Source organism: Podarcis cretensis (genome assembly GCF_951804945.1).
Source record: "Podarcis cretensis genome assembly, chromosome: 1".
NCBI lineage: Eukaryota > Metazoa > Chordata > Lepidosauria > Squamata > Lacertidae > Podarcis > Podarcis cretensis.
This window is the reverse complement of record NC_137170.1, coordinates 74,731,494-74,748,968: the sequence shown is the minus strand read 5'-3', so window position 1 is coordinate 74,748,968 and position 17,475 is coordinate 74,731,494. Positions and strand designations below refer to the sequence as shown.

The 17,475-nt window shown below is 43.3% G+C and overlaps 1 protein-coding gene across 5 annotated transcripts in view; it reads left to right on the top strand.

The window, feature by feature from the left end:
- Window positions 1-17,475, top strand: part of SERGEF (secretion regulating guanine nucleotide exchange factor) — a 107,104-nt gene that overhangs the window by 1,547 nt on the left and 88,082 nt on the right. For all 5 annotated transcript variants that reach the window (XM_079966710.1, XM_079966712.1, XM_079966711.1 and 2 more), the window contains exons 2-8: window positions 1,892-2,030; window positions 2,853-3,008; window positions 3,485-3,579; window positions 3,821-3,881; window positions 5,063-5,176; window positions 7,106-7,168; window positions 7,624-7,782. In XM_079966710.1, coding sequence (XP_079822836.1) covers window positions 1,892-2,030; window positions 2,853-3,008; window positions 3,485-3,579; window positions 3,821-3,881; window positions 5,063-5,176; window positions 7,106-7,168; window positions 7,624-7,782 — 787 coding nt within the window. The remainder of the gene's footprint in view (window positions 1-1,891; window positions 2,031-2,852; window positions 3,009-3,484; window positions 3,580-3,820; window positions 3,882-5,062; window positions 5,177-7,105; window positions 7,169-7,623; window positions 7,783-17,475) is intronic.

The window sequence follows — 17,475 nt, the reverse complement described above, 5'->3', positions numbered from 1 at the left end:
GTTAGGCGAGTATTCCAATAAGATCTGGGAGAGTTAGTTTTGAATCTCCATGAATCTTAGCCATGAATCTAGCCACCATTTCACAGCCTAATCTACAGGGTTGCTGCTAAAATAAAATGGTGAAGGGGAAGACCATGTGCCACCTTGATCTTGTCAGACAGATGAAATATAAACAGATGGCAATGTGCCTCACTTAAAAATGTGGCAGCCTTGTGTTTCAGGGTCTCCTCATTCTGCTGAGTGGGTGTCTGCCCTAAAGTCTTCTCCCCATGCCATTAATGTACTATAAGTAATGCATGTGACATGCCTAGGTATAATTCTGGTGGAGCTGAGCAAACTGAATTGAAATGGTAAATAGTTTTGAGCATTGCCTCCTTAGCTTTAACTTCATGTTTGCACACATGCCACAGCTGTCCAATAAGGCTAAATATTACAGGATATAATGCCTTCTATTCTACTCTTTGAGCAGCTAGTCTGTTTCAGAGAGCATAAATATTTCTCAATGTGCAAAAAAAGCCAGGATTATAACCACATGTCAAAGCAAGCTGTTAAGACTTGTGGTTCTTATTAAACAGTTTTTCTCTATCAGATATGAAACTTTGCAGACAGGCTTAAATCAGCTTTAAAAAAAAAGTTGGCCCTGAAGACATATGCAAAACCTGAGATGGCTGGGATGTGCATATGTTTCCCCCACTTCCAAATTATATCTCATTAGCAGCATTTATATGACTTCAGAAATACTTCTTAGGATGACATATGGAAATGCCCTAAGGTGGTCAAGATTTGTCTTGCTGGATAACACATAATGACATTTCATTGTAAAAGTAATGGATGGATGTTGTAAAATATATGTGTATTGGATCCTGAAATTATTTTTCAGAAGTACCTTTCAATGAAATTGATGTGACTTGCTTCCAAGTAACAGCCGGATCGAACAGATGCCTGCCAGTTTTATGCTTCCAACTGGGGGGGGGGGGTAGTTGAATATGAAATGCACATATACTTAGCCATTCAAAAGTGCCATTGGCAAGAATCTTAAAAGATAGAGCTGTCTCCCTGGGGAGAAAGCCCAAGGGCTAGTGGTTCTAATGAGACTTATGTTACAATAAGGTCTAGACTGATTTGCACCATTGACTTCCTGAGTCCAGGAGACTGTAAAATCCTCAGCTGCAAAGGACAGAAGTGTACAGGACTGCTGTAAAAAAAAAAAATCTTTCTGATGCTACACTTGGACTGATTATGTCAAACCCTTTGCAGGATAGTGCAACAGTTAGAATTGCTTCAGGCAAGTCTCCTTCCATGTATAATTTCAATTAATTACTTTTTCATCCTTATTATTGATTTTTTTTTTTAAAGAAGAGTGGTTGGGTCTCAGTACTGCCACTGCTCATACCATTAAACTTTGAAGGATTTCCTTTCAATGCAACAACGTGCAGACTAGAATCTGCATGATGTGGAGAGAGTACCGGTAGATAGGGAGATTTTTTTCTCCTCCTCTCATACTAGAACTCAAGGCCATCTAATGAAGCTGAATGTTAGAAGATTCAGGACAGACAAAATGAAGTATTTTATCACGCAGTACATAGCTAAACTATGGAATTCATCCCTACAGGATGTAGCAATGATCACCAACCTGGATGGCTTTAAAAGATGTTTAGACAAACTGATGGGGGACAAAGCTATCATGCCATCATGGCTATGTTCTACCTCTACTGTCGGGGACAGGATGCCTCCATACCAATTGCTGGGAATCAGGAGTGTGGAGACTGCTTCTGTCCTCAGGTCCTGCTTCTGGGCTTCCTATAGGAAACTAGTTGGCCACTCCGAGAAGAGGATGCTGGGCTAGATGGGCCTTTGTTCTGATCCAGCAGGGCTTTTCTTATGTCCTTAGGGAGCAAACAGCTATGGACAACTGGGTCTTGGTCATAAAGAAGATGTACTCCTGCCCCAGGCCCTTAAAGAATTGCCCTGCAGTCAGAAGAACATCACAAGTATTACTGGAGGAGGAGGACATTCTGTAATTGTTACTGGTAATAAACTGGCATTTCTGTTTCCTGCCCCTAGTATACTTGCAAGACTTAATTTTTTAACTCTGTTGTTGATACCCATATACGACTTCATGGTTGCTTAAATTTCTCTTTCCATCTTTCTTTAAAATGAGATGATGAAATGCTCTTTATGTCATCAAATGGTGGATAAGGTTTTTGGATTTTTGCTGCTTTGCTGTTCTTCATCATTTCTTTTGTGTGTGTGTGTGTGTGTGTGTGTGTGTAGGGTGCTGATGAGCTACTCAGTGACTCAAATAATGGTAATGAGCTAATTTAGGACAAATCTGCATGAGACTTATTTTGGGAACAGATTTTGCATGTGCTGGGGCTGCATCTGTGATGGTCTCCTAGCTGTTCAGCACGGAGCCTGTGCTGTTTAAGTTGTAAAGTGAAAGGCCCCAGTTGAAGCCTTCGAGACGTAACTGTAGCATTCAGTGTTGTTTCCCAATGTGATTCATTTTGTCTTCGGACTGCCTAGTGTCGGGATGAGGGACCTGTGCCCCTCCGGATGCTGTTGGACTCCTATAAGCTCCATTCACCATGTGAATGGATGGTGTGACTTGGAGCCTGACAACATCTGGAGCATCACAGGTTCCCCATCACTAGCCTAGTGCTTCAGTCATTTCTGGAGTACAGTTCTTTAAATGAGAAAGAGAGGACTGTGCATTGTTAGTATGAACACTCCCTCAAGTTTTCTGGACAAATAACAATTATTGGGTTTTAAAGTGCCAGTGAATATTGGGTCAAAATATGCATATGCTTTTATTTTGCATATGTTCCTGATAGTATTTGTTCATTTTGCAGACACTGGAGAACTCTTTTTATGTGGCCAAAATAAAGATGGGCAGTTGGGACTTGGTCATACTGAAGATCTGGAACATTTTACATTATGCCTTTCCCTGTCTGGTTGTCCTGTTGTACAGGTTGCCTGTGGCTGGGATTTTACCATCATACTTACAGGTAAATCTAGCAACTAAGCGGAAACAAGTGTTACATGATGTGAAAGCTCCAAGCTTTATCTGGGTCTCCATAAGCGTTCAAAAGCTTTACAGTGAGCTATATGTAAAATCACAAGGCTATAAATTGTTGACTTTTTGGAAATGGAAGACTGTGCATTCAGTCGAGTGCTGCTGTAGCATAATGGTTAAGAAAATGAGCTGTTAGCCAAGACAGTTAGCCTTGACCTTGCACTTGCCCCATGGCCTTAATTTCATAGGGCACTGTGTAGCAAAGATTAGATCCAGTGAAGTTTGGAAGTAAATGGGTCTTAAGTTAGTAGTAGTCTTATTTCATCACCATCAATGAGGCGTAGATGTGACTTTTAATAAAAATGAACCTGTTTCTTACTAGTGGGGAAATGGACTACAGTGCCCTAGGTATCTTCTTGAGGTAAACAATAGAAATGTGAAGATTTCCAGTGCTGTTCTATCTTGCAGGAAATGGTCAGGTGTTATCTTGTGGGTCTCATTCTTTTGGACAACTCGGAGTTCCTGATGCTTCAGGAGGAAATGCTGTCCCACAGAAAATTAAGGTGAGGTGCTATCAGCACAAACATTTAAATTCACCATTATGCCCAGTTGTATGATGATTCATTCCATATGCCACTTCACTGTGGATCAACAGCTTTTGATGTTTCCTTTGTATCATGCATACTGGACTACACGTTCATTAATCGGTTCTGAAAATTTCAATAGCATGGCTAAAAAATTTTGTTCTGTATTGTAGAGTTGTCAAAGAGAAGGTAAATATGTTTTTTCTTCCTTGTTCCATAGACTATACAGGACAAAGTAGTGAATGTTGCTGCTGGGCTCAGACATGCAGTAGCTGTAACTGGTGAGTTATTAATATAATACATAGTTCCTTACTAAAAGTTGCAACCATGTAACAACATAAAAACTGTTACATTGTCTCAGATGATGGGTCTGTATCTGCAGCTTTAATTGTTATGTGATTTAGAGGAAGTTGTGAAGCAATTAAAAATACTTCATCCCCAGTTATTCACTGACAGGCTAATACCTCAGTCTCATATACCTTAGAAGCCTGCTTATAATCACTTGCTGTTACCCTACTGTTCCTCATCAAGGTGGGTTGATATTTCATGGTAGTTTGTAAATTAATTAGGAAGGCCTGATAGCGACATAGTTTCTGACACCATGCAAGCCCTAGTAGAGTGTCTGAGGTAGTGGTGCATATTTGGCTGTGGGATTCCCCCCAAGAGCCAGACAGAGAGGCCTAGAGGACCACATCTGGTCCCCAGGCCTGAGGTTCCCCACCTCTGCATTGGGTTTGCAGGTCACCTTGGTATACATAGCTTCAGTAAGTGTCATAAGTGTACATGGGCTTGTCATCATCACTTAAGGAGTGATTGATAAAGCACAGTCACAGAGAGAATCTTCAACTGGCAGAGCTTTGTCATAATTACCAAATAAGTGCAAATGGCCTGTCAGCAAATTCCATGCAAGTTTCTCCTGTGGTTTATGACATTATTTCCTGGACTCTTGAGAAGCTTACAACTGTTTCACAAATTACAGAGGGGCAAACCTGAATCTGCCACCAAATCTCCAGGAAGCTGCAGCTAATTGCAGCTCCGTCTATGTGTGTAATAAACATTGGCCTTATTCATTTATTACATGAGGTATCTGCTTAATATATTAATGTACACCTTAAAAAAAGATGCGTGTCTCGAACCTAGCGTACTGTTATTTGGGGCGTTGAGAATTTCTCCTGCTAGATTGTTTTGTTATTCTATAATTTATGTGTTAATAATAATAATAATAATAATAATTTATTATTTATACCCCGCCCATCTGGCTGGGCCTCCCCAGCCACCCTGGGCGGCTTCCACAGAAACCAAAAATACAGTAAAATATCACACGTTAAAAACACGTTAACGTTTTCCAGGTTAATATTTGCATTAGTAAAAATAGTAACACCCCCCACCCAATGTCTTTTAGCCGGGGAATAGCCTTTAACATGAATATTTCATTTTCCTTTTGCATGTACATGCTGAAAAGAAAATGGTTCAGTCTTCCAGTGGGGAGTTGGCATGGCATCTCAGGCGAAGCGGGCATGCCAAGGACAGATGGTTCCATCTTTTTGGAGGGCTAAAGAGCCTTGCAAAGTAACAGGTTTGTTATCTAAATATTTAAGGTATGGATCAAGCATGTCATGTGCAAGCAAGGGGTCCACAAATTTTGGCTTGCCTTAGTAGCCAGCCATTATTTGTGGCTATACCCAATGATACTGATCACTCCACTCCTAAGTCCTCAGATGCTGCTTTGTTGTTGCTGTAATAGCATGTATCGCATTCCCTTAGCACTCTCTGATTCCATTCCCAATCAGCCCAAACACAAACCCCAGCCATATACTTGGCACATGAGACTCTGTCTGTTGCAGAACACATTACTCAGCCCAGAGAATGCCCTGCCACAGAGAGAGTCAGATGTAGTGTTTTAATGGTGAACTTTTGGATGTTGATCTTGAACTGTCTTTATTATTATTGTTGTAATGCTTCTTGCCATATAAGCTTTTATCAGTAAGCACCAGCATCTTGAATTGTTCCTGGAAACTAACTGGAACCTACTGTCGTTGACATAAAACTTGTGCAACATGATCTAAGAAGAATCCACTAGGAAACAAATTTTGAATCTCAATTTATTTGCTTTCTTTTCTGAAGAAGAGATGTTGCAATCTTTATAAGTACAGTCCCTTCCCAGTTGGATTTTTCAGAAGTTTTTCCCCGGAGGGCCTCAGTTAGAGGGAGAAAGGAGAGGAATGGAGGGAAAAGAGAAACTGTGGGAAACAAATGGTGAATGAAGAAATAGATAGTTTGCACCCTATCCTGGCCTTCAGGTTCCTCTTTGTCAGGAACAAGATACAAAACACATATTTGTCCTTGTCTCAAGAAGAGAAAACTGGGAATATGGATTTATTCTTACAGCAGTTAAAATAAAATATGTTAACGCTGGGAATTGGTCTGACAGTTTCTCATGTACTTTGAGGTTATGTTAAGATGTTTACATCACAAATCTCTTTTGTCAAATAACATTGTTTGAAAACTCTTGTTATCAGGCGGAGCTGGTGAAATAGATATACAGTGGTACCTCTGGTTATGAACTGAATCCCTTCCGGAGAGCTGTTTGTAACTGGAAACCGTTCTTATCCTGAGGCACGCTTTCGCTAATGGTGGCTCTCGCTGCGCACACGCTTCTAGTGCGCAATTTCTGCTCGCATCCCGCGGCAAAGTTCGTAACCAGGAGCAGCTACTTCCAGGTTAGCAGAGCTTGTAACCTGCAGTGTGCGTAACCAGAAGCATTCGTAACCAGAGGTACCACTGTAATAAACACACAGATGGCACTTTGAGACGTTATTCCTTGTGCCCAGGAACGGGAGTTCTGGTCATTTAGCCAAGCTGGCAATGGGAGCCAGTTGTATGCTCGGGAACAATATACCTTCTGTTGGGAATGTTTTAAGCATTACGACACTGATTGCTGTTAGCAGGTTGAACTATCCACTGTCCATTCTGGCTTGCAGCTGCTGAATGCACCAGTTAAGAGCCAGTACCCAAAAAACTTGCAACCCTTTCCCCTTTCCCGTTTTGTGGAGTGCAGAATAATAAGCCAAATCAAAATGTATTTTAGGTCTGTTTACATTATTAGGCTCTGCACAGTAACAATATGTTCCTTAGCTCATCCACACCTCTCTCTCTCTCTCTCTCCTCTTGGCAGTGTTGTTCTCTCCTTGTGGCCTTGTACTCTTCTCTGATAGCCTAATTAACCACCCCATGGTTGTTGAAAGTTCTTCCATTTGTTAGTGGTCCCCCTTCTCTTTTCTTTAATATCTTAGATGCATATAGATGAGCTCTGATCTATAAAATTAGTTGGGGAGGTAGTAGCCTGACATGGCCCAAGTAGCTTCCCAAAGAGCCTGCACAAACAGCTTTCGTTAGCTTTCTTATGCAGCTGTGTGTTGTGGTGTGACATTCAGTATTGCAAAGGGCCTTTCTAAAAGGAAGTATCCCTCTCCAGCTAACAGAAAATAATGGGTTATTGTCCTAGGTCTAGAAAACATCAAAGTAAAGAGCATCACTTCTGGGTCGCATCATGTCACATCACTCACAGGTGAGTTTCTTTTGTTTGGTTGGCTGTAGCTTTGGACAAAGTGAAGTCTGTCTGTTGAACCATGAAAAATATTTTGTCTCTGAGACTAGTTCATCCCCTTTCCTGTAAGATGTGTGTCCCCGTTTTTGTTCAAATTTAATCTAGCTGCCCTCATAACATGCTTCCTGCTCCTGCCACATTTAAAACAGACTTGTGACCCTCCTCGAACAAACAACATGTATTGCATAGAGAATTAAGTTGAAGCTCTAGTTGTATACACAGAAATATATGCTTTTTGTGCTTGTAGAGTCTGTTGCCACTTTAAAAAACTGAGTGCATTACTTTTCTTATAATGTTTGTTCATCTGTTTCAAAGACTAGACAGAGAACAGATGTGCAACTGTAAAATGACATTTAGTCAACATTTTTGTGTCCTTTAACTTCCTTTTTTTTAATATGTTCCTTTTCTTCTTTAAGATGAAGGAGAGTTATATGTTTGGGGGAGCAACAGACACAAGCAGTTAGTGAGCAAAGATGATTTTCTTTTGAAACCCCAGAAGATAGAAACCCACTATTTTGGGGGCGAAAAGGTCAGAAGAGTCTGGAATGGATGGACGCACATGGTGGCACAGACAGGTAGGACATCAACTGCAGATGCTGCATATAAAAATACTTTGTTTACCGAAAGCGATGTTTGGATGGTTTCTAAAAAAAGTGCTTTCAGGTTGAGTTGTTTGGATAGTATGGCAAAACCCTGCATCTAGAAATGTGGGAAATGTGTGATTTAGGCTTTAGGGCTGAACTGTGTTGGTTCCCCCTCCCCAAAATTGCTGAAGTTCCCAATTTGATGGTTGTTCTGCCAGTGCAAGCATTTCTGCTTGTTCTGCTTGACAGACAGGGCGATTTCCCTCTTTCCCATGCATTCTTCTGGGAGTTCTCCCGACCCTCCAGTGCAGATTTATGGGAGGAGGGAGTGGTCTTGTTGAGCTGGCAGGAGTCCTTATGCTGGCTTCCACTAGTGCACTGGGCTAGGTGAATCCAGCTCCAATTCAGAAGTAGTACCTGGGACATGAAAGGAAGAAGAGCTGTTCGACAGTGGAATTTGCTGCCAAGGAGTGTGGTGGAGTCTCCTTCTTTGGAGGTCTTTAAGCAGAGGCTTGACAACCATATGTCAGGAGTGCTCTGATGGTGTTTCCTGCTTGGCAGGGGGTTGGACTCGATGGCCCTTGTGGTCTCTTCCAACTCTATGATTCTATGATTCTATTCTATGATTCTAAGATGGCAGGTGTGTTGCACGAGTTGCTGTTTGAATAACTTTGCATCCTTCTGAGGACCAGTAACCAGTTGCCCAGGGAAACTCCCTCCCCAACATAGTAGCCTGTTTCAGTCAAAACACCCCCACCAGCAAAAAAATACACCCCTAATTTAAATTTTAAAAAATTAAAATTGAGAGGCGGTCTTAATGAGTGCCAAGGAGGGTATATGAGGGTGCCATGGTGCCACCTCTTCGCATGTGCTCTGTGCTTGCAGGCTGCATTGTCAAAAGGACTCCAGAAGTGCGCAATCAAAGCTGAAACTTGCTGCTTATCGTTTATATTTCTCATGATGATGAGGCTGGGCTCTGTAATGCTCCCGATGTAAATTAGGTTACATAAGGATAACATAGAAGTTGTTTGACTGAAGGCAGTCCTAAATATAGCAGAAGGGTGGTGAAGAACAGGAGAGAGAATGATAGTCTTAAGCCTTACAAAAGGTGAGTCATCCTCAGTTCAGAACAAGTGCTTTCCACAAACTGGTATGGCTGATAACGAAGACAGCTTTAATTAAGGAAGTTTATTTATCTCGGTGTTCTCTCAAATAAATCCATTAATCCGTTTGTCATGTACTATCAAATCAAATTACTGTAAAATTGGGTAAAGAAATTCTTGGTACAACCAAAGACTTACAAGCTCCTTCCCCAGAAGGGTTATTTTTTAAAACACACACACACACACACACACACACAGAGAGAGAGAGAGAGAGAGAGAGAGAGAGAGAGAGAACACTCTCTATCTTACAATGTTTCCTCCTGTAAAAATCCAATGGGAGCTGTAAAAAGTCTCAGAGGAACAATGCACCATCATGCCGCTGGGGAAGCAGCACAATAAAAATCTTTTATTATTTATTTTTATCCTGCTATTCAGCTGAAAAAGAGTCTCAGAGTGGCATACAACGATCAACAACAACAACAGTTTTCTTATTTGTACCCTGCCTATCTGACTGGGTTGCCCCAGCTGCTCTGGGTGGCTCCCAGCATATACAGAAGCCCCATAGGCTTCCAGTCTAAAATGTATTTAGAAAAGGAAAATGGATGGGGAGGAGGAAGAAAGTATACTCAGGCATTACCTCTTATTAGTTGGGAAGGGCTGAAGCAAGCTCTCTGCAGCTGCTCCTCCTTCAGCTCCTTCAGGCCAGGTTGGGCTCCAAAATTGCTCCGGCCTCCATGTCAGGGAAGAAGGGGAAGGGGACGATTGACATCAGGAGGAAGAATGGGGAGGAGGATGATCTACATTGGTATTTGCTGCCCTGGTGAGCCCAGCCCCTGAGGCAGTCACCTCTCCTTGCCTCATGGGTGGGCTGGTCCTGAATAAAGATCTACACCACATCTGCTGCCCCTGTGGATCCTGCTGCCCGAGACAACTGCTTTACCTTTACTTTTAGGTGGGCTGGCCCTGGTAGGTATATACTAAAAACAGCAAGACAATACCATCTGTATACTTGCTTGAGAGTAACCCCACCAAACCTAGTGGGCCTTACTTCTGTGTAGGGTTGAGAATTCTCCTCTGAGGTAGCCATGGTGAAAACTGAGAAAGGAGGATCTTTCTTCCCCTTAACTGTTCATCTAGAACGTATTTGTCTTTGCCCAAGACCAACATGAGGCCTCCAACAGATTACTAGCTTTGGGGGAAAGGATTGTGTAGAAATTTAATAAGTAATAATAATAATAAATAACAGAGCTGAAGGAATTTGGTCCTTAACAGAAAAAAAGTTGCTCACACCTGCTATAGACTGAAATTAAACTACTTGGTGTAAATCACCAGCATTCTTTTTGGAAATTAGCACTGTAATTTTCCTTTCTTCCCTACAGCTCATTTTCTCAATGTTAAATTGTAGTGTTCAAGTCCTTGAGGGACAATGTGGTGCAGTGGGTACATTACTGGGGTTTGTACATGGCAGATCTAGGTTCAAATTGCTGCTAGTCTGTCATTAAGTGATATTGGCAGAGGTATGGTCTCTTCTCAGGAAGGCTTTCTTTATATCTCTTTCAACACCTTCTTAATGCGAGGGAAAGTCTTTAAAAAAACAAATTCCAGGCATTTACCATCCGAGGAACTTTACCATATCTTTGTGTCATTGCCACTTTGACTATGCTCTTTTTAAAGAACTGTTTGACACTTTATTTTTGTATTTTTAGGATTCTGTAGTCTTCCTCAGGTGTTGTAAAGGTCAAACCATGTTGGAAGTGTGGGGTCATACACACGAGTTCACCGCCTCTACCTCTGCCTGTGCTGCGTTTAGTAGCAAGGTCTGAAGGAGGCTTGCAAGCATGTTCACTTGAGCAAATCGGGGACACCGATCGCCCAGGGTTCCTGATCCTGGCGGGGCTTGTAAGAGTGCTCAAGCGAACATACTTCCAAGCTCCCCCCCACCACATTACTGTTGAATGCAGCAAGGTTCGGCCTCAAGGGAAGGGGGCTAGTGCCATGCCTCCGACACAGTTTGACTTGCATAATGCCTGAAAAGGGCTTGTGCTTTTCTTTATAAACTACCCTAGTAATTTGCATTGAAAGGTACTGGATACCTAAGCCTACCTCCTAAGGCAGTTTGCAGACCCCTCCACCCCACCCCCCAAAGGTAAAAGAACATGTCTGTGGTAGTGGTCTTGATAGTGTTTCATTAGGTCCTACTGACTTTCCTTAGACAATGGGATGATGTGAGAGGTGGAAATTAGTGACTAAGATGGAAAAAGATAAGCCGTCAAACACTTTCCCTTCAGAGAATTGCGCCACAATAGATAGCACAGGTTGTGTGAGCAAGCTGGGGAGAGCTGGAGAGTTCTGGAAATGAAATGGCAGTGACCACTCCCTATTGTATTAAGGAGAGAGCTCCATAAACCTTTAGTAAAACCTCCCTGGAACCGCTGTATAATTTTATTATTATTATTTGTTAACGATTTCTTAGTTAACCAAAATATGTGCATTGTCTCTTTTTTTGAATTGTGCTTTCTACAGATCAGTTTCATTTGTTGTGAGACATTAGTGTTGCATGCAGTATTAGGTTGGGAGGAAAAGAGGGGGACATGGTGAGGGCGGTGGGGTTAGGTGGTTATGCTTCTATTCTTCTATGTGTGGGGTTTTGTGTCAGCGTCACTTGTACGGATTCTCTTACTATTTGCTTGTTATATTTCATTGGTGGTGAGAGAGGGTAGGGGTGGCCTCGGGTGTGGTTATTGTTGATTTGTAGCATCCAAGTGCACAGCGGAATGATGAGGAATACGTGCCAACATGCTATATATTGCTTTATTTACATTTCAAAGCTGGTAGATTACAGAAAACCATCTTGTCTCTGCCGGAGCAGAAAACTGCATCCTCTCTCCTCTGAAGCACAGAGAGAATCACACTGTGTGAGAACAGTGAAAAACAGGAAACCAGTGTACGTCACATCCAGCCTCCTTTTCCCGTGGGAAACACAACAGTAATGCTGTCTGTGGAATGTAAACATTGTCTTGTGACAAGCTCTTCGCTGCACAGTGAAGAGAGCAGAAACCAACATCCTCCCCCTTTCTGTGAACACCACTGGGCAGCGTGTTCGTACAATATCAGTACAAACCCAACTTCTGCACATAGGTACAGTGTTGATCCTTTGATACAATCTTGGACAATACATCAGCAGGAATTTCATTACCTGGCATATAGGACACCGTTACGAGTCCCTTTTGAATACGTTCCCTAGCATGTTGCAACTTCAATTGCAAGTGCTTCGTGCTTTGCTTACAACCTTCAGAATTCAGCAAAGCCAAACATGCTTTGTTGTCCTGGTAAACCTGGATTGGACATTTGACAGGAATTTTCATGTCTTTGCACAATTGTAACAACCATTCACAATCCTTAAGTGAATAAGACAGTGCATTCAGTTCAGCTTCACAAGTACTTAAGCTAACTGTTGTTTGCTTCTTGCATGACCAATCAAAAAGACCCTGATTGTACATGTAGCAAACTCCAGACGTGCTTTTCCTGTCTGTAGTGTCACTTCCAAAACTTGCATCTGCAAATATCTCAAGACCACCAGACTTCTGATTGTTAAATCTCAGCCTGTAATGCATAGTGCCTTTCAAATACCGCGCTATGCGTTTCAGAGCTTTCCAATCCTTAACAGTAGGATTGTTGACTTGTCTGCTTAGCAAATTACAGCTAACAGCAATGTCTGGTCTTGAACATCTGGCAATGAAGTTTAGCTTGCCTAGCACACTTCTGTACAGTGTAGTGTCAGAAAATGCTTCTTCAGTGTCATCTACCTGATAACCTGTTGTCATCGGTGTGTCTACAGGGTTAGCATCCATCAGGTTTAGTTTGCTTAACACATCAGCAATTTTCCGTGACTGGTGTACTAGAATGTTACCATCTTGATCTCTCTCTATTTCCAGAGATAGGTAGTTGTTTACCTCACCAAGATCTTTCATGTCAAAGTGTTCCTTCAGTTGACCTAGGGCGTTATTGTACATTGTGACATCATCCCAAAAGAATAAAAGATCATCAACATAAAACAAACAATACAGTTTCTTTTGCCCCTCCTCTTTGACAAATACACATGGATCAGCTTTCCCTTGCTTAAAACCTAGAGAAAACAATACTTCAGTGAGTTTTGTGTGCCAACACCGTGCACTTTGTTTGAGACCATAAAGGGACTTTTTCAGAGCACAAACAAATCCCTGTTTTACCTGTACGCCATCAGGTGGAAGCATATAAAGTGATTCATCTAGAGATCCGTACAGAAAAGCTGTATTCACATCGTGGTGACTAATGTGTAGATTCTCCTCTGCAGCTAGCTTGAGCATAAGCCTAATGCTCTCATACCTCACTGTGGGTGAGTAGGTCTCGTGATAGTCTTCACCTGGTACCTGTGCAAAACCTCTGGCTACCAATCTGGCTTTGTGTCTGACTATCTTGCCATTTTGATCAGTCTTCGCTTTGAAGACCCATTTGCTTCCAAGCAGTTTCATTCCTGGAACTACTGGAACAAGTTCCCATGTTTTGTTCCTTTCCAAGGAATCAAGCTCAGCCTTCATGGCATTTAACCATGGCTCAGCTTCCTTTGAATCCAAATCCTGGATTTCTTGGAAACTTGAAGGTTCAAATACCTTCTTGGAGCTTTTAACAGCTGTTACTGCTATCTTAGCAAACTCATCAGCAAATCTCTTTGGAGGTCTGCCTTTTGTGGCTCTCTGTGACCTGCGAATTAGCCTTAAGTCTTCAACACTCTCCTCTTCCTTCTTAGGAGAAAAGCGACCTATTGTGAACAATGGTTCCTCCAATTCTTGATCAGAGCTTTCAGAGGGTCGCATAGAGGCTTTCGCACTCTTGAAATCCTCTGAATCACCCGATTCAGTTTCAGACTCAGAATCAGTTTCAGTCTCAGAATCAGAACTTTCATCAGTGGGTGTGGGTGGTTGTGGTTGCTTTTGACTATCCTCAGTCTCATCACTGTCATCAGGGTAACATTGGAAAATTCCCACATTCTCCCCCCACTTGGCATTGTACTCAACACTTCTTGTGAGCTTAATGGTCTTAGAGTCAGTCATCCTTATTCTGTAAGAACCTTTCTCATAACCTAGAAAGATACCATGCAAACCACGCTTGTCTAACTTGGAGTTTTGTGGTGAGTGAACCCACATGTCAGAACCAAAAATTTTCATGTGTTTGATGTATGGCTTTTTGCCAAACATCTTCTCATAGGGGGTACAACCAATCGCTGAAGATAACCTGCGATTATAACTGTAAGTGAAACATGAGAGAGCTTCGGCCCAATAACTCTCTGGAAGATTTGCATCATGCAGCAAGGTTTTTAACCCTTGAAGCAATGTCTGATTTGCTCGTTCTGCAAGACCATTCTGCCATGGCGAGCGAGGACTAGACAAATCGTGTTGAATTCCTTTCTCAGACAGAAAAGCTTCAAACTGCTGAGAAGTGAATTCTCCTCCGCGATCTGTGAAAAGAATTTTTACCTTCTTACCATGCACATTTTCCAACCAAGCACAGAATTCCTTGAACCTAGGAAAAGCCTCTGATTTCTGCTTGAGATTATACACATAAATATACCTGGAAAATGCATCAATGAGAACCATGAAGTACCTATTTCCACCCAAAGAGGGCGCTAGTGGTCCAACCAAATCAGCATGAATAATTTGGTATGGTTCTGTAGCTTGCCTACTAGACACCTTACCTTTCGCAGCCATTTTCACCTTGTTTGCTGCGCATGCCTTACACTTCATGTGGTACCTGCAGGGTTTAATAGTCATACCTTCAACCAAGGCAGGCATTTTAGATACTGCCTCAAAACCCAAATGTCCAAATTTTCGATGAAAATCATGAATACATTCTGCATGCAAACATTTGTTAGAACCTGCAATGCAACAAGTGTCATCCTGCACAACATCATCATAATACAAAACATACAAACGATCAACATATTCAGCATACAATACATAATCATTTTTCTTTGTGATGATGCACCTTTTGTTCTTAAAGGAAACGTCAATGTTCCGCTCATTCAGCTGTCCAACGCTGAGCAGATTATGTTTGGCATCTGGAACATAAAGTACATTCTGTATTGATAAGTCCAAACTGTGAAGAACAACAGTTCCGTAGCCTTTACTGGGAATTGTGTGGTCATCCGCCTGGTGAATCGCACCTTCCTGCGGTGTAAAAGACACGAACAGTCGCTTATCGTTGCACATGTGGTGGGTTGCCGCTGAATCAACAATGAAGAAAGATCTAGACGTCTTCTGGACCTCTGCAACTTTTGGAGTGAAGCGTGAGACCATTGCTTTGTGCTGCGTTGTCCTGGACACCGGACCTTTGCCTCTGCTTTGGCCTTTTCCACGCGATGAGCTTTCGCTGCGCTGCTCTGTCTTGGCCCTGGGATATCTGCATTCCCTCTTCATATGGCCTAGACGTCCACAGGAGTAGCATTTCACTGCCTTCAAAGCTTTGGCGCCATCTGGTGGTTCCACTGCACTCTGGGATGACGTCTGTGAAGACTCCCCCTTTCCCATGCAGCTATCACCCTGGCAATCTGCTTCATTCTGAATCATGGCAGTACCACAGGCTACTCTGAGCTGAGCATGTGGCTGATTGGCATCAGATTCCCCACTTGCATCAGCCAGCCTTCTGCAGCTAGCCATATTATGCAGCTTGTTAAAATAAAGCATAGTAGATCCAGCTTCTGTCATCAAGTGTGCCTCCCTCAAAGCGTCCCAAATTTCTCTGGCTGAGGTCTTATCACGCAATAGACAGAGCTCTTCTGGGGATACTATCAATGTAAGAGTTCCCCTTGCTTTGGAATCTTTAGCCTTCCATGCATCTGTAACTGGAGCTGGGGGGGTGTCTGTAATAACTTCAAACAGACCCTCTTTCCGCAGAATAGCCTCTGCATAGATAACCCAGTCCATATAGTTCTTCTTATTGAGCTTGGGAATCCCACAAGCATCCTGAAGGGCCATCATGACTCTGGCATTAGCCTTCTGCGCCATCTCTGCTGCTTTAAACAAGCTGCTTTATACAAGCTGCATCTCTGCTGCTTCAAGCCTCATTCCAAAGGCAAGTTCAAAACAGCTTTCTTTCTGCTGCCTAAATCATGCTGCGTCACTTCTACAGCTGCTTCAGCCCTTGTAAAAGTTACTTTCGATTTCGCCAGCATAGCCATAGCCGCTGCCTGTTTCCGGCAAACGGACATTAAAAGTTCAAAGTCCAGCCATAAAGCCATTAAATAGAAGCTGGCAGGCTGCCCGGAGCAGTAGCACATACCTCATCAATCATCTTGACGCGCAGATACCGTCCGATCCGTCCCTCTGCATTCCGATCCTTTTTCCGGAATTCCAATGACTGCGTCTTCTGGGCCATAACCATAATGTTGATTTGTAGCATCCAAGTGCACAGCGGAATGATGAGGAATACGTGCCAACATGCTATATATTGCTTTATTTACATTTCAAAGCTGGTAGATTACAGAAAACCATCTTGTCTCTGCCGGAGCAGAAAACTGCATCCTCTCTCCTCTGAAGCACAGAGAGAATCACACTGTGTGAGAACAGTGAAAAACAGGAAACCAGTGTACGTCACATCCAGTCTCCTTTTCCCGTGGGAAACACAACAGTAATGCTGTCTGTGGAATGTAAACATTGTCTTGTGACAAGCTCTTCGCTGCACAGTGAGTTTCATTTGTTGTGAGACATTAGTGTTGCATGCAGTATTAGGTTGGGAGGAAAAGAGGGGGACATGGTGAGGGCGGTGGGGTTAGGTGGTTATGCTTCTATTCTTCTATGTGTGGGGTTTTGTGTCAGCGTCACTTGTACGGATTCTCTTACTATTTGCTTGTTATATTTCATTGGTGGTGAGAGAGGGTAGGGGTGGCCTCGGGTGTGGTTATCGGGGTACAGGTGGCACTGTGATCTAAACCACAGAGCCTAGGGCAGGGGTCAGCAAACTTTTTCAGGAGGGGGCCGGTCCATTGTCCCTCAGACCTTGTGGGGGGCCAGACCCACCCCCTCCTGAAAGCACCCCCTTCCCCACCCACGCCACAGCCGCTGCAGCCGCCTCGTCTTCGGCAGCGTCGGCGTCCTCCATCTTGGCGGGGTGCAGAGTCCATGCCGCTGGCCTGGGCGGCAGAGGCAGCCTCCGTGCCGCTGCTGCTTCCTTCCCACTTGCCTGCTTCCTCCCGCTTTGCCACCTCAGTGGGAAGGAAGGGGTGGCACCCAGAGTCACCTGCGGCTTTTGATTGGCTGCAGGAGCTTTCTGCAGCCAATCAGAAGCTGTGCCACATCACTGAAGTCAGTCTCCGCGCGGTGATGCCTCCGTGCCGCGCCTGTTTAGCGTGGGGACTGACTGAGCGGGTGGCAGGGTCTGCAAGGTTTGCGGGCCGGATTAAAGAGCCCGGTGGGCCATATCCGGCCCGCGGGCCTTAGTTTGCCAACCTCTGGCCTAGGGGCTTGCTGATCAGAAGGTCGGCGGTTCGAATCCCCGTGACGGGGTGAGCTCCCGTTGCTCAGTCCCTGCTTTTGCCAACCTAGAAGTT